Consider the following 25,821-nt stretch of genomic DNA (forward strand, 5'->3'; position numbering starts at 1 on the left):
TAAATTTCACGAGCAAAAATATCTCGAATGTATGTATGTAAAAAAAGCTGAATTCTTTTTCAAAGATTTGTACTATTCAATTCATTGAAAATTTCTTTAATGGCTCAAGTATATCCTATATAAGAATTTAATGAAAATGAACAATAAATATTGATTTTTTATATTTCTGTGCATATTATTACTTTGTTCATAACATTAAATTGTTAAGGTTGTTTATAACTAATAAATAAATAAATGAATAAATTTTGATTTCTTTATATATTTATGTGTATCATTACTTTGTTAATAACTTTTAATAATTGTTTAAATAATTGCCGCCGATTTTTTTTATAGTGGAGGTTGCCTAGGAATATGATTTTGACAATATATATCAAAGTCAGAGTTGTTCTGAAGTGTTCCTCTAAAGGTAAATGTTCATCCACTTACAACTGATTTATATTGCTTTCTATTTATAACATATTTATATGATAACAAAACCAGCCTGTTACTTATTATTATAAAAATATTTGCATTCTAAGTAATAAGTATTAGATAACAAAAGAAGGGGGATTTAATTTTTAATCTAATGGGTCAAAGGGTAAACAAGGTTTTATTCTCCCTATGTCCAAAATATTTTTCTTTAGAATGAGATTACTTGGCTACCCTCCAGGATGGTTAGAAGAAGTATGTTTACAACCTTCTGGATTATCACTATTTAATTCTGATGGAGAGGCAGAAACCGATACAAAAAACGGATCACGAGAAATTACAATGAATATAGATAGAGATCAATATGATGTAAAAAAAATATATGATTTCCCTGGTTTTAATGTACCGCCTCCTTCTGGAACTATCGACGTAAATAATATTAATGTTACATATGTGATACTTATATTATGAAAATAATTATATCTCATAATTTATAACATATTTTTTTATATATAAATTGCAGGATAGTCATAAATTTTATGCACCACAAATGCATTATACACATAGTAAAGAAACAATGTTATTACATCTGCAAGGTAAAGAAACAGATGATGGTTATAAACGTAAAAAGTTGAAACTATCAACACCAGAAAATGTTTCGGAAAGAATACCTTGTGAAATGGACATAGAAGATATTGAAGGTAAATATAATTATTAGAAATAATAATATATGAAGTTATATTATTTCTACTATAATTTTACTTTATTAGAAACAATCATGAAAGTAACAAGAGAAAATAGTAATAATTATTTTTACATCAACTGTATCACGTTATTAACACACATATACATTTTTATACCTTCTTTCTTATGTTATTAAAATATAGAAGACGATTTTTTATTTTATTTAAATAGAAGCTACTATCGAAAATGTCTCTTTTAATGAAGAAGATTTCATACCACCATTACCAAAGCAATTGTTGTTACCTCCGCCGCCACCGCCGCCATCATCACCGCCACTTCCACTACCTCCGCCACCACCACCACCACCACTACCATCACAAATAGATGTTGTAACAGAAGATTCGGATTTACGATCTCAAGAGTTGTTTTCTTATGATTCAGCGGTATGTCATGAGAAAATTCTTAATATTCATTTTATGCATTTTAATTTATGGTTATATATATTGCATTATATATATTGCATTCTTTAGGATGACACTACTTTATCCAGAGCAAATTCACCATCTCTATCCGAATTAGAAAGCATGAAAAAACAATTACTTGTTGAACTTGAAGAAACCAGTTCGCAGTCTAATCCAGATGCATCATTTAAAAATAATTTGAATACTACGATTACATCAGAAGACAATATTCAGCTCAATCGCTCTCCCATTCTACGAAAATCTTTAAATCTGAATCAAAGTTCGACCAAGTCGGTAGATTTAGGTACACCAATATTACAAAGTACCTCTCCATACAACAAATTACCGTCATCAGAAAAGTTTTCTAAAAACATTTGCGACGTTCTAAACTTTGAAAATTTGCCCGATTCAACAGGTAAGTATGAACAAATGACAGAAGTGTTACATAAAGTCAGAGGTACTATGACAAAAATTCATCGGATATAGATTGATAATTTACGAAAAAAAAAACACTGAATGATACAAATGCGCATGTACATGTGAATGGGCACTAGAATATACAATATTTGATAAAGCTCCTAAATAAATATTGATATTTTTATGTAAATAGATTTTTGACCACTTGTACGACTTAAAACAGATGTTTTTATGTAAACATGTATACAGTTATAATTAAGTTAATATAAAAAGACATTTCTATATCTACATTTCTCGTTTTTATGTTAAGTCGTATATAACTCACTATACTTCCAGCATTAGAATATGCAACAGAAAAATATACCCAAAACTAGCACATTTGTCATTTTGACGTTGAAAATTGGTGATTATTGATCCAACAGATAGATCCAATATATAGATTTCACATCTTTTGATCAAATAATATCTAATTTAAAATGTCTTTTGTGATGTCTTAAGGAATTTGTACATTATATCGTGATTTTTATTATAATGTAATATTGTAGTCCTATACTATACACATTATTCGATGAGCGTCCTTAAGATATAAGAACGTTCTCTGGATATCTTTAGGACATCCATTGGAAGTCTGTGCTGTATAAAGTAATATTATTGAGATATTAAAATATGATATATTGCAATATAATATCTGTAATATTTACATTATATTGCAGTGTGACATAATTTTGAAATATTATTATAATATTTTACAAATATTATCATGGGATTTATCACTTTGTAACTGTATTACTGCGATATCGTATAAATATTACAATATAATATATAACACTACAATATTACTGCAATATTTACGAAATATTAGAATATAGACTTGCGTTATTTTTAGCTGGTTACTTTATTATATAGAAAAAAATATCAGTTTATGTAACTAAATAAGCAAATTATGCAAAAATGTGTTAATATTTCATTTTTTACATATATTATTTTGAATTTTTTATATTTTAATATTTTCTATTTTATATTTTGATAGTATTATATTTAGCGACCTCAACAACTTTTAAAAATAATTTGACAAGATATGTTCTAATTCTCAAAAAAAGTTAGACGTGAAAGAGATATATCAATATTCGTAGCATATTAATTGTTGTTGCGTTATTTTTAATGTCTGTCAATAAATATGTCGTTACAATGTAATTGTAAATAATATAAAAACACATTTTATAAGTCTAAATTACGAGAATATCATTGGATCATTGGAATCAATGCTAGCCATCGGAAAGGTATATTTCAAAATTCACTGCCAGTACTAAAAATCTATAATTTATGGTTACATATACTATAGATTTTCAGTACTGACAGTGAATATCGAAACGCAGTCAAAGTCGGGCAACAACTGCGGTCAAGAGGTGAATGAATGAACCGGCCACCGATCGAAATCGAAATTATTACGGGATATGAAATGACAATTCCTTTCTCTATTCATAATAGATGGTCTCTTAACAAGTCTTTTTTTAATTCTCAACGTAGAAGAAATAGCCAAAAGTCTTTTATAATATCAAAAAAGCACAATTGCCAAAAGGTCATAAAGTCATATCTTTTTAACTTGAGATATCATCGGTCTATGTCATTAGTCCATCATCTGCACGTCACTACATTGATAATTTTTAGTCATTTTCTGATGCCAAATTCCGATGTCAAAATGACAAGAGTATGCTAACTGAGTACATGTGTGCATAGTTTCAGGGTTTAACGTACAGTTTTGCGTGCAACTGACAATTAATAGAATATTAAAATCAGAATATACAGAGAGTTCCATGGGTTAAGTACCCAGCTATACTCAAGGAGGCGATTCCTTGGTTTATGTTTAGTAAAAAATAACTGACAGTAAACGGACATTCAATCGTCGGTCCGTGTTCAAAAGTTCTTTCACTCGCGTCACATTGTCGTCCGTGGTGCTCGTCGATGGCCGTCCGGCGCGGGCTTCGTCGTCGACCTCTTCCCGACCTTCCAAAAAAACCTTGTGCCACTGGAACACTTGCCGATCCGACAGATCTACTTTAAAAGCTGTCTTGATTATTGGAGAGTTTCCGCCGCGGTCTTGCCAAGTTTAACGCAAAACTTGATCGCCATCCTTTGTTCTAACGAGCACTGCATTTTTACTTGCACGAGGTCACAAAACGACTTCCACGGAAATACATGTCCTTACTATGCGGCTGGCGGAAGAAGATTGAATGACTCAACATTCGTTAGATGACTTCCCCCTCTACTATTCCTAACTGATCCGAGCGCGCTCTGACGGTCAGTCGCGTCAAAAAAAAATCACTGACATTACTTTCTGGACAAACCCTGTAAGCAATAATATTATCAACAAGCTTCTATAATTGCACGTCGCTTATCAAAAATTATGAAAGAAAGCCATTTTTTAAAAACATTTTATATTCAAGAATAGGCGTTACACATAACTATATGTATGTATTAACATTTATCGCCGCCGTATAATTGTATAAACCGATGACATTAAACGATAAGATTTCGACGGAGTTTCTAAAGGCGATTCCGACAGAGGACTTTAAGGAATGCTTTAAAAAGTTTTACGATCGTTCCAGCGGTGTATCGACTCACAACGGGACTATTATGAATAATCAATAATAAAAACAAAACATAAATAACGCCTTGTGTTTCATTCGACACCAGTCACTTTTTCACCGGGAAATACTGTGTAAGCATGAGTTGGACCGCGGCCTTATTTTTTTGGAGATTTTTTTCGAGCAGTTCAAGAGAAGAAAAAACTATGAAAGATACAAATGACTCTGGTTGCTATTCCGAAGATAGTGAAAATACGTTGCCACATTTGGAGGATTAATAAAATTTAATAAAATATTATATACACACACGACATGCAACATGTACACATACATAATTTAATCAAGTATCATTATAAATGTATATTTTCATCATAAAATTCATTTTTCATTTTTCCTTTTAACGTTTATAAAACTCCCGCTAAAGTTCCGGTTTCGGCCAAACTTGCAAAAGAATTGAATATTCGTTTTTCAGTTCAATTGAAACTGAAAAAAGTAGTTTCGTACACTACTCATATTTAAAATATTTCTAAGTTCGTCTTCATATATTTTGTAACCAAAGAAAGAAGCGTACAATATCACACAAAATGGAAAAAAATATCCTAAGAAACGAATGAAATAAATATAGAAAATTTATAACATTTTACAAACGTTCTTGGTTCCTATAAAAATAAAAAATACGGCCAGGAGAATTTCAATTCATTACGCAAGTCCTTTTCTATAATATTTAATTACTTAACTTTAAATAAAGGGACGAAAAGTTTCGACGGAAAACAAATTTTATTATAAGTTGCATGATCATATTTATCTTAATTTTATCTATAACATGTTGCACGATAAAGTATCGCAAACTGTATAACATAAGAACTTACGATACTTCCAACATAACATAACAAGCATGTTTAACGCATTTGAATAAGTTCTTTTTACAGTACACATATATTTACACTGAGCTCGCAGGGTCAGGAAAAATCATTTTCATATAACTCGATACAATTATACTTTGTGCTCAAATATAACTTTTTACTATCTCTATCTTATAATTACAATCGCGTCTATATTAATAATGGCTTTGTATTAATTATAGAGTCGTATATCTGATAAATATCGTTGCATATTGATAAACAAAAATGTTGCAAAATTCGTTTAAAAACTTAAATTATACTTCACATAAGAAGTAAATATATACAGGAAGAGTAAAATTTGAGAATGTATAAAATTAATAATAAAAAGATTGAATGTATAGTTCGTCGCCAGCTTGTACAGTTCTTTGAGCTAATAATATCAAATTGAGAATATTCTATAAATTTTAACATTAAGAGAGATTTGTTGTTTTACATTACATATAGAGATTATGTTTTTTAAATGCTGTGAAGAAAGTAAAAGACGAATATACACATCGAGATTGTTAACAGTATTTTCACGACGTGGTGTAAATGTTAACATTGATTGTCCATGTTTGTCAATTATACTGAATCCACTAAACGCTATAGATATCAAATTGAAAGAAACATCGACTACAAAGAAGACGATTCACATGTAACACATAGATGAGATGAAAAAGTAGAGTAACGATGAATGAATCCATCTCTTGCGGTCCAGTGCGTATGGATTGAAAGTCGAGATTTGATTTTCTATTTTCTATCTAAAATCGTTACGTGCGCTAATCATACTCAATCGTTTACTTTATCAAAAGCATTCGTGATGCACAAATGTTATTAAATATAACCTGACAAATCAATCGTGTATCATGAGTTATTACATGTCCCGTACAGTTTATCCTCAGAATATCGACCGTTTTCTCACCCTCTCTTTTTTTTTAGTATACTCCGTTTTATCTCTGTTTTTTCTTCTCTATTTCATTGTTATCTCATCCGTAGTGTGGCAATAATGTATATTTGCATTGAGTACAAAATCCTTACTTATTCTTATACACAAGTGTTCTGTACATAAAAAATTTAAGCTGAAGATATTCTACAGCCGGTTTTTCTCTCCTCCTGACTAAATTATACAGACATAAAGGACTTTACAAACACGTTATAGTATTATATCTGATTAAAAGCACGTAACATTTTTGGTACCGAGTTTCGTTGGTGAATGCTTCCCGTCGTTATCACCGAAATCCATACCGAATGGCACAGAATTCCAAATGGCCTTGTCGTTACGATCGTCCTCCTCATTAAGGATATTGCACATCATACGATCGTCATACAGAGAAAATCTCGCCGTTGACTGTGCACGACCGCGTATCTTCCTGACTGACGGCGGCAGATCGCCAGGCGTTTTTATTCTCATATGCGGATCCTTCAGCACGTTGTTCACGTTCGAGCCAACGTTGAATACCTCGTTGAACTTGTCGATGCTCTGCTGCCTGCTGAGATTGTTCTCTCGCTTTTTATTTCTCAAGCTCACGAGCGGCAAGGTGGAGGGACGCACGTTCGATGTCGCGTTGTCGTTCTCGTATTGCTTCTGTTTGCCCGTCTGCGCGGCATTCTTGTCGTTCTTCTCCACTGGCACGGCCGAGGTGGAGGTCTTGCCGATGATACCGTTCACGTACTTGCCTCCCGGCGAGATCGTCACGTTCGTTTCGACGGTTTTAATCTGGATGTTTTGCTTCGTTAACAGATTCGATTTGGAGTCCTCCCGGTCTATTTGGTATCTGCTGTACGGATACATCTTCTTGTTGATGAGCAACTTCTTCAAGTTGGGCCAGGCGAACAATTTCTTCCGCGGGCTCTCTTGAAGCGACGAGTCCTGTATGTTCGTCTGCTTTCGTTTGCCGTACGAAGGTGTCCCTTCGTCGGAGATGACGTTCTGCACGTACGGTATAGGCGTCGCCGGCCTGAGCTGCGTTAATTGCGTTGTGTGCTGACTTAAGTAATCATGCGAGACCAGACCTTGCGCCTCCGTGGCGGTCCTATACTGATCGTTGCACGCGTGCTTCAGCGATTTGTCAACGAGAACGTTACCGTTGCAGCTTAGATCCTCCAAGGAATCCGATTGCAACATCAAGTTTCTCTCCATACACGGATTCCTGCCCTGATACGGCTGCAGCGTCTGAGTGTGATTATACGTTGCTATCTCGTTGGAATTTTTGACTAAAATGCAAACAGGTTAAGAGCACTCGAAGGGATCGTAGAGTCGTCGTAAAACTAACGTAATTTTCACTTGTATCGCGTACTCACAACTGTGTTCATGAACGACACTGTCAGACGGCGATAATGTAACCAAGTTTTCAGCTATCGCATTTTCATTAGCGTTACCATCTTGTATCATATTCAATGCGAGTTGTACAACATGTACATTGTCGTGATGCGACGATTCGCTATAAAGACTGTTCGTCGTTGAAGGCACTAAGGTGCAATGGGAATTAACCATCGGACTTCCATCGATAAAGTGCATTGTCACTGCAAAACAAAACAAGCTTTTTTGTTTTAAAAGACACAAAATCCTTTCACTGGCAGTCAAGGTTGGGAAGTACTTGCAATACTCCGTTCAAATTACTTTCTTTCGGGAACAATTGTGTAAAGGTGTTAATTATCGTCGTTAGTAACGATAACGCAATAATATATATATTTCTTCCGTAAGGATAATTAATTGTTAATTTAAAGAAAGCTACTACTCTCTTGGGTAGTTCAATTGTACTCTAACAAAATGAGAAGTAATAAGACTGTAAATTACTTCTTGAATAATGATAGCGATCACAATTGTGTGAAAGTAACTATAGTTATTTTTTTCAATGTTGGTAATGAGGTAATTTATACAAACTTTCAAAGAGTAATGTAAAAAGATCAAGATGTATCAATAGATGCGTTACCACGATGAGACTGTAATTCTGAAAGACGTTCCTCTATACATAAAGCGGTTAAACGCGCTTCGGCATCGGCATCCCAGCAATCTTCCATAGTCTCTCTGATCAAACGCACTCCTGGTCTATCTACTAAATTACCCTCTAAGAGAGGTCTAGCTTTGTTGCGCGATACCAAGACCTGCATCTGTTCGAACGTCGGATGAAGTCCTGAGAAATAAAAAAAAAAAAAAGATATTTTATGTGTACATAGGATAATATAAAATGTAATAAGAGCATCACAAAGCATCAATGGACAAGCCATTATAATTTCGAGAAATGTACTTTGCATACGCACCTATTTCATTCTCGTACGGCTGTTTATATTGTGGTACTTCCGATCCAGGAATATAAATGTCAGAACATCTCGTGACCAATTCCCAGAGGACCAATCCCATTGCATAAACGTCTATTTGTTTCAAAGAACTTTCACAATCGCGCAAATTAACAGCGCCTTCCAACACTTCTGGCGCCATGTATCGCAGAGTGCCCACCTATAGAGTGTGACAGATTTCGATGGAGAATCGAATGAATGTAGAATGTAAAATCTCGAGATAACTTCAGATACTCACGTCATTGATTGATTTTAGTTCAGCATGCTGCTCCTCTCCGTTAGAATAATATTTCGAGCCAGAAATCTGAACTGCTAATCCCAAATCGCAAATACAGCAAGTACCATCAGCTTTGATTAATATATTCCTTGAATTTATATCTCTATGTGCGATGCACGGCTTAAACTTATCTAGAAATCAATATTTATAAGAGTCTATTAAAGAGATTATTATCCTCAATTATATTACGTTTTAATTCACAATTAAGCATATATTTACAATTTAATAAACAAAACACAATGTACCAAAAATACGATCAAATTAAATTATTGCATCAAATTAAATTAAATTAAATTAAAATACGATCAAATTAAATTATTAATGCCATACCGCCTTTGCGTATATCTGTGTGCAAGTAAGCAAGTCCCTTAACTATGGAAAGACTCATTTTACAGAATGTGCTCCAGTCAATGGTGTGTGTTCGTAAGAAATCTGTTAAAGTACCACCTGGAGCGAAACTCAATACCAGAAGGTATTCAACGCTGCATTCCATGCTTATTCTCTCATCCACACCTAAATTTGGGATATAAATTAAATTTCTGACGCAACGTACGTTGTAGAAATAATTTTATATATTTTATATATAAAATATATGAAACACTAACCATAATAGCTTAACAATGATGGATGCTCCATAAAAGGCAAGCAGTAAGTATCTCTTTCATTTTGAAAATAATTACGATAATGCGAGGGATATATTTTAACTGCGACATCTTGGTCTCCCATACTGCCCTGCCAAACTGAGCCATATCTTCCTTGACCTGTAACATTATCATGTGATTATAATTCATAGAACAATATATTTATCAACTGTAACATTATATACAAAATTAATCTCTCATAAAATATAATTAATGAGAACATACCTACGATAGTCGCAAGTTTCAAGTGATCGACTGTATAAGTACCAGTTCTTAACGCTGTACTGTCCATAAACTGATCATTATAAGATAACGGCTTTCCTAAACTTGCTAAAATTTTGCTGCGATATATTTTGTATAGAACTATGACTATAACAAATATCACTAGTAGTGGACATATAATAACGCTCGCTATAATTAACACCCGTTGTTCGGAGTTTGACTGTTCCAGATATTCTGTAGCTGAGAAATTATCGTAATATAGTTTATAATATCATTGATTTTTATATTATTACACACACATATGTATATATATTCTAGCTTTTAATATTACTATTAATCTTACTTGGTCGATACTTTTGCGAAGGAGGACTGAATATTTTGTCTGGATAGTCAAGATTGGAACTGGTAATGTTAAGATTACAATAATTCCCATGACAGCAACAAAATTTCGTATTGTTCAAAGCTTTTGTGGATCTCTGAAGTGCAACGCATTCTGTATTTTGACATTTCTGTTCACCAGACTGTTTCCAACAACCTAGTCAATATGCAAGACAATAACATATTATTTTATTCTGATAATATTAATATGAATATTTATGATAAGCCTAATTTTATGACATGTACCTTGAGACAATATTGTAATTTCAGTGCCATTTACAGTTTTATCTTCTTGCCATAAGGCATGACAGAAATTATTACATATCTCAAATCCGATATCTTCATATACCTGTAAGTTATATATATAAATATATATTTTTTTATTATTTCTTTTACTTGACTGTTTAATTTTAATGCATGTAGTAACATGAGTATCAATATTATTCATAATAAAGACTGAACTATTTTGTGTGCATTGAACATTGAATCTTGCATAATTTTAGAAAAAAATACTGCAAAATTAATAAGAAATATAAATTTAGTTTGTAAGGATGTACTATTATGTGACCTACATTATGATCAATGGATATATCTTCAGGTACAGCTGCTGAGTTCTGTTTCAAGGATAAATTTTCAACATTCTTCTTTCTACTGGCACATACAACGGTATTGACAGAGGCTATGCTTATGCCACATAGCAGTGTGATCAGTATGAATGATACAATGGCCCTCATTGTGCTTTAGGAGGCCTCTTGAGCCAGAACCACTTCAACAGAAACACTGCTCCTTAAGAATTGGCATCTTTCATCATAGTAATATACAACGCTGCCATAGAGACTCTGAGTTCATCTGTTTGTTATATATAATGCAAAAAATAATAATTTCATGAATAATTAATGAGATTAAATAAAAATCATTGCTTTGTTTTTTATTCAAGTATACTTTCAGTTGCAACAATATAAGAGTTACATATACACATATATATGTATAATATGAATATATATTAGGTTGGTGCGTATGAAATGTCGCATTCTCTTTACATGCGGACGTTTTCCTCCCTGTTTTCGTTATACTTTTGTATTTGGCATAACCTCATTCATACTCGTATTGTCCATTGCCAGAGACTCATTTCAACAAAATAGGTTTTCTCGAAGGTCTTCCCTTTTTTATTTCTTTTGAGTTTATTACCGATATGAATTCTGCCGACATTCGCGTCATTTTCTTATATGAGTACAAACTTGGTAATAGTGCTGCAAAAGCTGCACGCAACATAAACCAAGCGTTTGGGGAGAATACGGTTAACAATCGGAAAGTGCAGCGTTGGTTCGAAAAATTTCGGACTGGCGATTTTTCACTGCAAAATGAGCCGCGCGGAAGACCCAAAACGTCTGTGAATAATGATGACCTGAAGGCTCTAGTGGAAGCGGATCCAGCCGTATCCACGAGGGAACTTGCTATCAGGATGAAAGTTGACCATACAACGATATTGAGACACCAAATTGTACTCCCATCGCTTGTGAATCGGCATGGCCCGCTACTGCTCCATGACAACGCTCGGCCGCACACATCGCACAAAACAATTGCGAAACTGAACGAACTGGAATATGAAGTTTTGCAGCATCCACCATATTCACCGGATCTCTCGCCGACCGATTTTCATTTTTTCAAGCATTTAGAGCTGTTTTTAAGAGGCAAACACCATGAAAATGAAGACAGTCTAAAAAACTCGATATCAGAGTTTATTAATTCTAAAGACCAAAATTTTTTTAAGACAGGCATCTACGCTTTAAAATCTCGTTGGGAGAAGTGTATTGAAGCGAATGGAGCATACTTTGATTGAATAAACAGCTTTTGAAGAAAGATATACAGTTTTATACAATCACTTAAGAATCCGACATTTCATATGCACCAACCTAATAGATGTCAGAAATTTTCAGATTTTTATATAATTCTGAATGCTGCAATATTATGTAATTTTCATATCATATCATTATACAAAAACTATACTCATTATATTTCAAATGAAATATTCATCAACATCACTTGATAATTCACGCATTCATTGTGTCATGCAAAATCGTTTAGTAAGTATAGTAACTTTTATAAGCAAGTAGTTTAGTAGTTTAGTAAGCGTAGTAACTTTTATAATTGCATATACACAATCGCTGTATAATTTTTTTTGCAAAATCACTAGTTTTGAAGGTACAATTCCCACAATTGTGCAGTATAATTTTTCTCGCACGCATGTCCCGAAATTTAATTTCTCTTACAATATACAAGAGTAACACGAGAATCCGGAGGCAAATGTTGCAAAATCTCATCAACGATATGACTGATTAATCGGAGAGCTCTTGGCACGTACGAAAGAGAGGTGGATATAAAATATCGAACGGCCGGGAAACGACCACTGGGGTGGATTAACGTGGGTACGTGGTGAATTTAGGCGGGCGGCCGGAAAAAAAGCCCGCCGTGCGTCGTGCTGCGTGTGTTACACGCGCGCCACGGAAAATCGGTGTTTCGAAAATGAAAAAGAAGACACGGATGAGAACGCATAATGCATTACGGATGAACGTCGTGAGGTATCTACGAACTCACATTCTGCCCGGCGCCCTTCGTGGAAGTTCGATACGGTCTACGCGTGATGTCCAGGCCCTCGTCGTCGGACACAACATCGCACGTTCCCTCAAAACGCTGCCGAGCGCATTCGTAGCAAGTGTTTGCCTGAATATTCGTACACTTGACAGTCAAGCCGTATCCATTGAGTCGCATTCTAATCGTGCGTCCACAAACCCACTGAAAAGTCGCTTCGTCGCTTCTTATCGTAAAGCCGCGGTTTCGTACGCTACGTTTAGGAACGATTTGCATGAGAGTCCAGCGCTACCGTATTAAGGCTCAACTTTTTTATGTTGTAAATTCCATCGAAATAATTTCGCGTGGATGCGTATATATATATATAACATACGTGCTAAGAAATCGAATAATCTCGCACGTTTAATATACACAGAGTATAATAATACGAGTAGTATAATAATACGACAATCCGTATTGAACGCATGATATTTTTTTGGCGCATCTAAAATATAATCTCGTCGCGTTTTAGGCTTCTGTGTCCTCGCCAGGGCTGTCCTTGTTTGATGACGTCAGAAGCGAGAGATCGTATGTCAAAATATATTGCGGTATACGTAGAGATAAAAGAATATACGCACAAAATGATACTCGTGATCGATTCAGCACACCTGTAAAAATGACCGAACGCTTTCCTTCAACCTCAACAATCGATAAATCTGCTGAAAATTAGTGTGACGTGCAACTTACGTTTTTAACCTATCTTTCCTCATTTGTTGTGTCAATTTTATATTTATTATTTGTTCAGGTTAAAGGTAAGCGCCCGGACATTTTTACAAGTGTGCTGAATCGATCATTAATATCATTTTATACATATATTCTTATATATTTCTTTACTTCCAGTGAATAGATTCGAACAATAATCTTTGTTCGTTCCTCTTTCATCTGGAAAAAGCAAATAAGCGCCCTGCCATATATTATTTTTGCGGGTGGTCGGATGCTTTTTACATTACTGATTACATCAAAGAGAATCGAATATCTCTATTGATACGGATACACGATAAAAAGGCACGAATAAAATATATTTCGCGGCGTTTGATATTTTCATTTTTAAAAAATTCTCTTTTACTTCACGCGTGTTCGCAGAACGATCTAAACCAGCCAGGCTTGAGGCGTAGAGAGTGTCGCTGCGATCGCGGCCACGGCATTTTACGGCTTCGTTTGTTCGATGCGTGCACAGACGTAGCCAATCAACGCTCGCTCGGTTGACCCCACCGATCAATCGCATCGCCGATTTTGCGCGGGCTGCTCTCTCTTCGCTGATGGTGTGGCCAATCGGAGACCCGCGTCGTATCGTGCGTGTTTTTGGCATCGCCGCGCAAATGTCGTCGTGCAAATGGTGGTCGGTTAAGTGTTTTGTGTGATGCGTCCCCGCAGTTAATTACGGCGTAACCTGCAATCACGACAGACGGCTCATCGGAGGGGTGACAAGAGCGAGTAGATTATTATTGCTGCTTGCGGATCGTTCGTGATTATCATGAAGCTAATGAAGAAGTTCTTAACCGGCGACAAGGTGTTCGCCAAAGTTCGAGGTTACCCGCCGTGGCCTGCTAAAGTAAGTTTTTGACTACCAATTTTCGCAGCCTCGTTGTTGTAAACTATGTAAACGTCCTGATCGCCGATATTATATCTAATATTGTCAAACGGAGTATTGTGTCGTTTTCACGTGTGCCTGCTTAACGGTATGAAATATTCACAAACTGCGTCTCTCTTGCTTTCTTGTTTTTTCCGATCATATTTGTTGTCGGCGATAGTGTTTCGTAAGCACACGCTTTGTCCGCGTACATTTTAGCTTGTGTAGGTTTTGAAATACGATCAGTAGTAATTTGTTAACCATATTTCATCGAACGATCGTATTGATGCAATGCTCAGAGCTGTACTTATTTACATTTTTTTTTTTTCTCTAAATTGCCTATTATTCTGTTTTAATGGATTTCTTGGTACGGCGCATATAATGCACGTAATGTGGACAAATGTATGGCTTTGATATTGATTATGTCGATGATGCCTAACATTTGTAATTTTGGACTAAATTACCTTGATTTTGGCGATGATGGCGTATAATGACCATATAACGACAATATCATGATAATATAATGGCAAATAATGACAATGATGTTGATATGTTAATTTTTTGTATATTAGAGGTTAAATTTCGAATCTACCTCGACATTGTATTTCAATTTAAATGATTCTATAAATGAATTTTTCATTATTTATAAACACGTTCCATACCGCATAGATTGTGAGTAGCCACGTTGAACTTTCTGTTGTGGATTGGAGATCCATTTTCAATCGTTTGATATTTTGGCTCTAAAATAAGGCAATTGTGAAATATTCTCGTAATGATTTTGAGACGTATGTCATTTGATAAATAATTATAAGGTATTTATTTGATAAATAAAACATGGCTCAAAATAAATATATGGATCACTGATAATCTATATGGCATTAACAAGTCATATAAAATTGGTCCAGCATGGAATGTGTTAATAATACACTCAAATTAAATATGTGTTACTATAAATGCATTGTAATTAGTTAAATACTGAAATATTTAAATTTAATAATTAAGTTAAATATTTAATATTAAACATAAACTATGCGATATTGTTGCAAAATAACTTCTAGAATTTCTATGTATTGGTTAAGACCTAGATAGCATTAAGACATCATAAGACGTCATAAAGATATCTTTTATACAATAAGACATCTAAGACGTAATAAGACGTCTTTGAGTCATCTTTTAGACATATGTATTGTTTGAAGAGAAAAAGTCTAGGAATTATCAGTTCGATTTGACATTGTTTGTCCTCATATTGCTTGTTCTCATCACCAAACTAAACTTAGTCCAAAATTTAGGTTAGATGGTAATAAATAAATAGTAAATAAGATCAATATCTTGACCTTGGTGAGGTTATGTCTTATAAGTTAGTAATATGTTTATTATTTACCTGTTTGTAGGTTGAGAAAGTTAGTGATGCAAACTCGAAGAATGCAAAATATAGCGTTTACTTTTACGGTACAGGAGAAACGTAAGTAATATTGGATCTCTTTTGAAATTTAATTATGATAACTTAATGCAGTATTATTTCCTATATATTACCACATGTAAAAGTATATAATATAATTGAAGATAACTTTTTATTTCTATGTATTAAATTTCAGAGCCGTTTGTAAAGTAGAAGAATTATACACCTATTCTGAACACAAAGCGAAATTTTGTAAGCCTAGTCGACGAAAGTTCTTTCTTGAAGGTATTCAACAACTTGAACAAGAACTTAAAAATGATAGGAGTAAATCCACAACAAATATCAGTAATATTAAAGGTAATTATTTATATTATCTTAATAATAATATATTCTATACGATGATAAAATGTATTTTGTGAAATAATTATTAAACCTAAAAGAATAACTAACAAACAAGAGTCAAACTTGATCACGCATGAACAATAACTTTTAGTTAGCATTTGTCTTCTTTTGCTACTTTTGGTTTTCTTGATAATACTTTAGTGATTATTAAATCTATTGTTTTAGATGATACTTTACCCAAAAATACTGATACAGCTGAATTACCAACTGTTAGTGCTACTGATAGTGATATGGATACTGGTTCTTTGATAATAGATGAAGGAGATAAGAAGAAACCTCTGAAAAGAAAACCACTCACCTCTGCCTCCAACACTCCTGTAAGCCATATTTCTTTTTCCGCGTTTTGTACAATAATATGTAAGAATATAATATTATATATATATATATAACAATAATATAAAATGGAGTGTTCAATATGCATGCTGTGCAATACTGTAGTAATAAAACAGTCATTGACAAATATACTCCAACAAAAATTTAGGAATTGCCGACAAACATTTCTAAAGATTAGAAGGTTTGTGCGATTGTTCCTCACAACTTTGTATATATATGTAACAGGTGTACCTAAACACAATTATCAAAATAGAATTTTTATATCGAAAAATATTGTAACACCATGTAACAGGATGCACCGGAAGTAAAGAAGAAACGTGGCAGAGGAAAAGCCTCAATTGACACGTCGAAACAAGAAGCCTTGGATTCACAAGGTGAAGATTCCCCTAAAGAGGTTGTCAGCCGTAGTGGTCGTAAGATTAAGCCAAAACGTTTTGCTGATTTCTCCAGTTCAGAAGAAACCGAAAGCACTGCAGAAAAGAACGGTATCGTTAAAACAATATTTTTTATTACATAGACTTCGTAGAATCTATTACTAATTTCTTGAGATTCCGTTTGTTGGATATTGTGAGCGATGAAATCTTCCTATCGAACAATCGACTTTTTCCACTGTTTGGATTTTCCTTCTGATATTTTAATGATTATCAATCGGTTGTGCTTCATGATGGATATGCTCTAAGTATGTCAATACCGTAAAACAAATATGAAGATAGAACATTGTGTGCTGTTCCTTTACTTAAGATCAATTTTACATCATAATTAAATTTTTAAAGGTACGATAAACAGACTTTCATCAGTTCCATATTTAATGGTGGACGAAGCAACTCAGACTTCATCAGAAATATTTGAAAACTATACAACATCTCTGGAATCCGTTGAAACTTGGAATTTATCTGGAAAGGGATTAAAGAGATTAATTCTTTTGGAACAGCTGTCATTAATTCGTTTACAGAAAGCTAAAATTTTGAGTAACTAATTTGTATATATTATACACATAAGTAATTTTCTATTAATAAAATATCACAGTACTTGTTCTACATTCTTTGAAAATATTACCCCAACCTTGCGTAGTACATAATTTAAACCGCACTTCTTTGTTCTTTAATTGTGTCAGAGATGGATGCATGCTCATATTGTTTTCGTTATAATCATGTATTCAAATGTTAAAAGTTTATTTATGAAAAAGTCGATTGTTTTATAGGGATTTGTATCTAAAGCCAGCGGCACGCGATGCTTGTTTTCGTGTGCCGCTGGCTTTAGATTGATGATATACTAAGTTTGCAATTATTATTTTTATTTAGAACATTCTGGACGCGGCCGTAAAGCGAAAACTGAGGATTCCAATGATCAGTCGACGAATGTAATCCCTAAAAAACGAGCTGCTGTTGAAAGTAAGCATCTGTGAATAATTGTTTTTCAGTCAAATCAGCATATTTATTTTCGGGATATTCAATCCTTCCGTTGGAAGAGGCCAATAAAAAAGACCCAGCACTAGCAATTGCTTGCGAGATTGAGAAACGATTTGACTTACCAAGTCGACGAATCTCCATGAATGAAAGTACAAACGTCTCTATACTTGTAGGTCGTCCGACCCTCCTTAGTGAAGATTATTAACTGACAATGCACAAGTTTGTTTGGCGCTTAAATAGAACTAATTCCTTTCTTAACGTAGTCAGGAACAAATATCTCCGATCGTTACCCACATTAGAAGTGTTAAAAAAATATCGTTATTGATGAATTAACATTAGGTGACCTAAATCTGCCTCTAAATCATCGGATTTCGGAGATGTTGCATCTCAAAAAACGAAAACACGCTCTTTATTTGCAGAACAACACCGATTTCCTCAATTCCTACCTTCCTCTCTTACAGAGATTAGACAGCAAATTCACAATTCATGTTCTGAACACTGCGTGAGTGCTGTTAGCTTTATTTAAGTTCCAAGCAAACTTGTGCATTAGCAGTCGGTAATCTACGATCGAAGTTTGTACTTTCAATGAGGAGAGTTATCGACGTAAGTCAAATTCTTTTAATTTCACAACTAGTTACCAATGCCTTTATTAGTCTCTCCCAATTTACTTATTTTCTATTCTCGATATCCTGATATGATATCCTGTTTACCTTGCAGAGAGAAGTAATGCAGGTGAAGGGCCGATACTAGATGATACTATAGTATCTAGTGGCACATCTTCTGATACACCAGGTCGTTTTCTTCTAGCTCGTACATTCACTGGGGAATACGTAGGCATCAAGTTGGACGTGGACAGACCGAAGTCCTTCGAAAACGAGAAAGCCCGGACACAGTGGGATTGGGTAACTGCTAGGAAAGCCATGAAGCTCAAGGCACAATTAGAGAGCGGTGAGATTTTACCGGAACAAGTGAAGGATTCTCTAGACTTCAACGTGCATGTGCCAGAAGATGAGAAACGTGCTTTGAAAGACGGGGCTGTTCACCGTAAAACCTATAAGCTAAGGTATAAAGAAATACATCGCTGTGTCATTTTATGAAAAAGAAACGAGTATATGAAGAAAATGGGAAAATTTTATAGAGATATCAGCAACCGTGTACTAACGTCTGTGGTATTGTTTTGCAGATGGCTTCGCATAGAGGCTCAACTTCTACAATTGGACGCCCAAATAAAATCTAGCTTGGGGCTAGACCGAGCCAATGCAGATAAATGCTTACAGGCGATGGATGACATCTTGGCTCTTTCGATTGATCCTTTAATGCTGAAAAAACATCCGCACATCGTTGAAACTGTGAAAAGGGTGAATATTATATTAAAAGTAACAATATCTTTGTAACAGCATCGAAAAATTTCCTTTTTTCATATGATTATTTTTTATTATTAGCTGCGACGATACATCGGCAATCTAGCAGATTGGAAATTGAGCGTTGATGAAGAGGTAAAAAACACATTTTATAAATGTTTCTCTGTTATAATACGTGTTCACATTATAAAATAGTATATAACATTATAAAATAGTACAATACTATATATATATATACATATATAAGATATTGATATTATAGAAAGTGTTCTATTATCATCGATAGTATATTAATAGTATTATAATATCTAAATATTATATTAATATAATATATAATACAATAATATGTATTATATGCTATAATATACTTTTATATATTGTAATATCTATACATATTAATAGTATCTGTAGTATATTAACAATATTGTAATACTATACAATACTCTATAATTGTCATTGTTTTATCTCATTATGATATATTTTTAACATGTTTGCAGACTATTTTCAAACAAAAAGCTGAGCAGATCAGACAAAAAGCCGAACACATATACAACAAATACAAGGTAACTGTAATTTCTAAAAAAATATTACTACAGGATTATTTAAATATATGTTTTACATTTAATGAATAAAATGTATTTATATTTAATAAATGAAATGTACACAGGCGATGTTTACAATACCTGAGGGCCAATCATTTTGGCAATCATTCTCAGACCAAGTTGTTCATTTTAAAGAATTGACGAAAGATATGTCCGAAGAAAAGATGTTCTCGTTGATGTCCGATCCAGCTTGTCCAGGTAATAATTCTACTATCCCTTTACAATCGTGAATAATAAGCGATTCGATTTGTAATATTTGACAAGACAATTATCAATATCTAACATTTGCTGCGTGATAAATTTCAACTATGTATAAAAGTTTTTGATATATAGATGCTGTCAGACCACAAGATTCGCCTGCGGATGACAGCGGGAGTCAACCGGATACCGATGTAGTAGCTGAAATAGAACCTGTTACTGAAGAAGGATCAGAATTAGAAACAGCACCGGACATACAACAAACTATTCAACCATCACAATCAGCTGCAGAACAACCTGCGACGGAAGCAGAATCAGTCAACACCGAAACTGAGAAAGTAGAGGCTGAAAAAGAAGTGCCTACTAAAAGTGCGAGTCCTAAGAATGAGGAGGTGAATTAACATTGTAAACCATTTTTTTTGTCTACCTGATATCAGGTTACTCCTCCTTTATTCTCACGTACATGTAATTGTCATGCTCATGTAAAACATAAAGTTCGTTTATAATTGTCATTGTCATTGTCATGGCATTAATAAATCAAGCGCATTAAAGCTGAAATAGTCAGCCGAAATGCGTCCGTAGAGCAATTCGAAACAAGAAGCGTAAGATTCTTTGAGCACTCATCCCTTATTTGGCGAAATGTTAAACAACTTGTAGTGCTTGCTTCTTGCAATCGCAGTAGTAGCAAAATTCTGAAAAATTCAAAACTAGTTAATTTTGTGCAACTATGATATATATTATATCATATTACATAAAAGATGTCGAAATTCCGAAGTTGACTCACGCTAATTTTCCTTAATTTTTCCAATGCTTAACTGACACTGTGATCACTATAGATATAACGAAGTGCAATTCATGATGCAGATCAGCTGGCTTCATTGACTCTCTATCGGTTATATATTTATTTTATACAGATTGCTTACGTTTTAAACAGAAAATAATGGGATACGGCAATATTATGGTGCCAGCTTATGTAACTAATTTTGACGCGGCAATCAACATGTTAACGAACCAGCCGATACATTGTGTTTTGATATAAGTTGTCTATTTGAGAATTTTTCATAAATTTGCTACAGACTTTTATCACCATTGTAGATTATGTAAAGTAAATATTTTCGAGTGATAAGTTAGGAATATTATAGAACGCGTGTGTGTTGAAGCACAATTCTGTACATGCGACCGATAATTTTTTGCGCACGTGAAAACCATGCTCGATAAGTAATCTTACGTTATTTGACGAGTTCGTCTTTTATATTCTGACTGGTGTTTTTTCTTTTTTATTTCATTTGACGAGTATACCCGTGCTGGAAAGTAAATCCCTGATCATTACATTGTCGCAATAAATATACATTATCACTCGATATAATGTTTGTAATGGGTTTGTAATGGGCGAAGCAATACATCAGATTCGCTAATTCCAATATCTCTCTTATGTAATATGATCTAAGATTATTAATGATATGTTATTGCCATTGAGAGAAAATGTGATGGTAACGAGGGATAAATTGTTTTTCATGTAACAGATAAAACTTTCGAAATTATGAAAAAATAATATTAATAAATATAATATTTCTTTTATTCACTAACATTTCATCAAATATGTACGGTGTCATTGATTGAATATCCTCAATATTGGTTACTTCATCAAATCAGTCACTGATATACAGTAAGATTACAAAGTGCTAATGAAAAAGTATCAAAATCGTACAAATTAGACAAGTTAACAAAAATCATTTTTGGACATTATCCGGTGATATGACAATTATTGTAAATATTTTACGATTAACATGTATAACGCGACCTTTTAATTAAATACTACTTACTAAGCATACCGGGAAAGTATCAGAATTGATCGATGTAATGTTTATCGAAATCATTTCGTCGCGAGATAAAATGAACTGCCGTAGCGCACGTTTTACAATGTCGATTACATTTTATGCCAGGAATAAATTTACTATAAACGTACGTACTCATAAAGATAATTAAAAAAAAAAAACGTTACAATTATATAAAATTACAATAAAATTAGAATAAATTATAACAAATAATGTGTATATTTAGTAATCATAGGATAATTGTAATTTTATAATCGCATATCTCGATAAAAAGGCAAAATTTTGTAATAGTAACGTTGTTAATAAAATCACATGTCTATAATGATAAAAATAATTGCATGTTATGCGTAATAACGTGTAATATCATGAGAGACATATATTATTATATATTAATTAGATTTACTCGTGTTTCAAAATTATCGCTCGTTCTGCACCAACTACTGGATTTTTCGACGATTCTTTATCATTTGATGACGCAAACAATGTCATCCATTTGAATTTCATGTTCTTCAATTTATAGGTACGAAAATGAGGTATAATAAAGTTGAATATATAGCGTAAGTCTGCATATGTAGCATATATAGCAAAAGTTGAATATATAGCATAAGTCTTAACTGATATTAATCTTAACTGATCTTAATCTTGCGATTTAACAGTATTTACACATCAAAAACTTTTATACATAGTTGAAATCTATCGCGCAACAAATATCGGATATTGATTTTGTTGCGCGATAGATTGTATTACTTTAATCGCGTTATATAATTGTTAAAAATTGCAAATCGAATCGTTTATTATTCACGATTGTAAAATGGTAATAGAATTATTACCTAGACAACTAGGATCAGATATAAGAAAAGAATATGAAATTTAAGTGTGTGACGTTCTTTGAGCCGTCAAATCTTAAAAACATCGTCAAAAAATATCTGCACGATGTTGAATCAGATTATGAGTCAGCAGAATGTTACTTGTCAATAAAAAAGAAACGCCTTATCAATGTACTTACTTAAGACCTGTCTAAAATAAACGGAAGCTTAGCGTCGTACTTACTTAGACATGTCTAAAATCAGGATATAAGACGTCTTTAAGATGTTTTAAATATATTTTTAAATAAGACATTTGATAGACGTCTTATGTTCCGAGTTTATATTATCTGGGTATTAAAAAAGATCCGAAACGTTTGTGCGCAAGCCGTGGCTGAATGACCAACTATATTTCGAATCAAGAAATCTAAGTTTTCATCGAATGGAATAGTAAAGCATCGCTTTCCACGATGCATGAGCGTACGTAGTCATTTTAATAAAAGCGTGTCTCTTCAAGAGCAGTAAAATTTTATGTGAGTCCGATATTATAGAAAATATTTTACGTATTCCCTGAAAGAGAAAGTTCAAACATTTAACTTAACAAATAACAAATAAAATGAAAAAAATTTTTAAATAACTTAATAAATGAAAAAGTCAACGATATAGAACACGATCTTCAGGGATAACAAAATATCCCCTGAAGTTCCCTGCTACGCATTTATTCCAACAATAGGATGTTATGTCAAAAGCGAGAAAATTTTATATACGTACACTCTATGTATTATTTTATGTTATTTATATTTTATGATCATGATCCAGAGCACGCAGTACTGGATCATGAACCATACCAAATGAAACGTTGGCAGGACAGCCTGCGGTGCAGCAGTTGAAGCGAGATCTGCTGCAACAGATCTACAGTAAAAGTAATTAAAGCTATTACTGTCGTCGAAAGAATCTCGAGTTTGCATTACTTGAGCCTCGTCTCTTTGTTCATTATAAAATAAGATTATTGTCGCATTTTATGAAATTATTTATCGCATTTTCTATTCTCCTTATTTGCGGGGAAATTTGTGATCTTGAAATAAGGTGTCGTTCGATTTCAACTAATTTGATCTCTTGTTTTCCAACGAATCAACGAGATCGGCTTGGTAACACGGACCATTCTACTTTATTCGAAAACTTGGTGATATTGTCGGTAAAGAAGAGAACGGGATGTATCAGGAATATCAGCCAGAAGACGGTATCAATCAAGATTGCATACTCCAAGACCTCGTCGCTCAATGACAGGGAAAATATAAGGTAATAATCGAATTACACGAGCGAGAAGAATACGAAGAATATAACGAACAATATTAACATCAAATAGAAGTCTTGGGAGACGTCGTAGACGGGTATGCATGTCTCGTAACTTCAACAGCTGATGAACTTGCCGTCGATGGCGCGACGAGCTTGACAGAGGGCCGAAGATCCGGCGTGTTGACTCTTCTCCCCGAAGTAGGTGAGTCTCGGCAACGATGTCAGCACCGAGTAGGAACCCGACATATCCTGGAAATTGCAATGTGGGTTCACGAAGCCAGCCTAACGAAGCCCAGACTGAGCCGAATCGCCATCAAGTATACACTGAGAGAAATTCTAGTTATTTTCAGCCTCAACCCCTTTTATAGTTTCAATTATATTATATTATATTTTCAAATTAATACAATTCGTAACTTGAAAATATTGTTTTTTCTGTCTAAAATTTTTTGCTCTCAATCCATGAAAATTATTCTTAATTAACTAAAATATAATATTTTTAGCGGAATTACATAGAATTTCTTCATATGAGCAAGTTTTATCCTCATATGAAATTATATATTCTTGTTTGCATATAAAAATATATGAAAAATTACATTGAAAAAAAATTACTACATTCAAATAAGTATTTACTAAGGAATATCGGAATAGTTTATTTTATTTAGATTAAATAAACTACTCCAATACTCCTTAGTAAATATTTGCTTAAACGTAGCGATCGTTTTCAGTTTAGGTCTTACATTGATATAAATTGTTTCCCATGTAATGATATGCATGCCAAGCTGTTATCACTGGCATCACAGTAACATTTATATTAGAATTAAAAACTGATTATACTTTTTTTACTATGATCATTCTAGTTACAAATATTTTTATTTTATTTTTATTTTTATCTCAGTGCAGTTTCCCGAAGCAGAAGGACGCAGGGCGCAATTTGAACTTGACGAACGGAGACATCGTCGACGGTAGAACGCGATCGTCGAGAATAACGCGTATTTTCGAGTTAAGCTCGAAAACTCGAGCTTAATTGCTAATAACCCAACGAGCATTACGGTGCATTATCTCGTATATGCTAACATGTATCATGTCACACACAGGGGCTATAAATATTCAAGTAGGCACTAATGTGCGTCACTAACAGCGTGTGACACAACGCGCCTGTTAACCTGCAGTCGTGCATTTAATCGCGGGATCGGTATCGTTGCGCGCTACAAGGTTGACCTTATGATTTCTGCTAATACAAAGGGCGTCGTCTACGACTCTCACGGAGTTAATATTTAATAATGTTTTGCATACACAATGCGCGCGCCTGCGAGAGCGACATTTGCGAAAGTCTTTCGCTGTATGCGTTCAGTGCTGCTTCGCATGAATGAAGCGCGACGTACATTCCGGGTATCGCGGACTCTTCATCGGAAGCGTGACCGTGTACACACGAAGTCCGAAAGATCGCGTATCAATTTAATTAATTTTAATTAATCTGATTTTCGAGGCGACCAAAGATAGATCGATCATTATTTAACATGCGTTAATTACACCAATTACATCGAGAACTCGTATACACTTGATTAATCAACGAAACCGTAGAAATATTTATAAATTATGAAAAGAAGCATATGTGGGGGCTATCTTACGAGGTATAACAGAAAAGAGCTGTATTACGTTTAGATTAATTTGCCCAAGAAGATAAGAACTTACTTCGCGAGGAAGCTCCCGGTCCGATAGAGTATTCAGCCATTC

General features: G+C 33.9%; 3 protein-coding genes across 7 annotated transcripts in view; 2 read left to right on the top strand and 1 right to left on the bottom strand.

Moving 5' to 3' along the window:
- LOC106746517 (zinc finger CCHC domain-containing protein 8 homolog) overlaps positions 1-2,652 on the top strand; it is a 6,599-nt gene extending 3,947 nt beyond the window's left edge. Inside the window, exons 4-7 of one of the 2 annotated variants that reach the window (XM_014623181.1) lie at positions 624-837; positions 932-1,109; positions 1,357-1,535; positions 1,623-2,652. In XM_014623181.1, the coding sequence (XP_014478667.1) occupies positions 624-837; positions 932-1,109; positions 1,357-1,535; positions 1,623-2,039 (988 nt within the window). In that variant the 3' untranslated portion in view covers positions 2,040-2,652. Of the gene's footprint in view, positions 1-623; positions 838-931; positions 1,110-1,323; positions 1,536-1,622 lie in introns of both variants that reach the window. The other variant, XM_014623180.1, reaches the window with a different exon arrangement.
- Positions 2,653-5,224: 2,572 nt separating this feature from the next.
- On the bottom strand, positions 5,225-13,026 carry LOC106746512 (bone morphogenetic protein receptor type-2). Its single transcript, XM_014623169.1, has 12 exons — positions 12,847-13,026; positions 10,824-11,100; positions 10,498-10,600; positions 10,217-10,408; positions 9,877-10,113; positions 9,616-9,771; positions 9,341-9,523; positions 8,972-9,141; positions 8,698-8,893; positions 8,370-8,570; positions 7,738-7,959; positions 5,225-7,650 (listed from the first exon to the last, which is right to left on the bottom strand). The coding sequence occupies exons 2-12, from the start codon at positions 10,983-10,985 to the stop codon at positions 6,608-6,610; spliced, it is 2,865 nt and encodes a 954-aa protein (XP_014478655.1). The 5' UTR covers positions 10,986-11,100; positions 12,847-13,026; the 3' UTR covers positions 5,225-6,607.
- A 1,133-nt stretch (positions 13,027-14,159) lies between these two features.
- LOC106746515 (PC4 and SFRS1-interacting protein) lies at positions 14,160-22,981 on the top strand. 4 transcript variants are annotated; one of them, XM_014623175.1, is made up of 13 exons: positions 14,160-14,431; positions 15,841-15,911; positions 16,045-16,205; positions 16,416-16,567; positions 16,876-17,068; positions 17,885-17,974; positions 18,710-18,724; positions 18,800-19,055; positions 19,176-19,350; positions 19,435-19,488; positions 19,851-19,916; positions 20,021-20,153; positions 20,289-22,981. In XM_014623175.1, exons 1-13 carry the CDS (start codon positions 14,354-14,356, stop codon positions 20,552-20,554), a joined length of 1,710 nt encoding a protein of 569 aa, XP_014478661.1. In that variant the 5' UTR covers positions 14,160-14,353; the 3' UTR covers positions 20,555-22,981. The 4 variants fall into 4 exon arrangements, with proteins under 4 accessions (XP_014478661.1, XP_014478664.1, XP_014478662.1 ...); XM_014623178.1 differs by having other exon boundaries at positions 18,710-19,055; positions 20,275-20,365; XM_014623176.1 differs by lacking the exon at positions 18,710-18,724 and having other exon boundaries at positions 14,161-14,431.
- Positions 22,982-25,821: the final 2,840 nt, after the last annotated feature.

This window comes from Dinoponera quadriceps, unplaced genomic scaffold (assembly GCF_001313825.1).
Source record: "Dinoponera quadriceps isolate SergipeBrazil2010 unplaced genomic scaffold, ASM131382v1 scaffold1850, whole genome shotgun sequence".
NCBI lineage: Eukaryota > Metazoa > Arthropoda > Insecta > Hymenoptera > Formicidae > Dinoponera > Dinoponera quadriceps.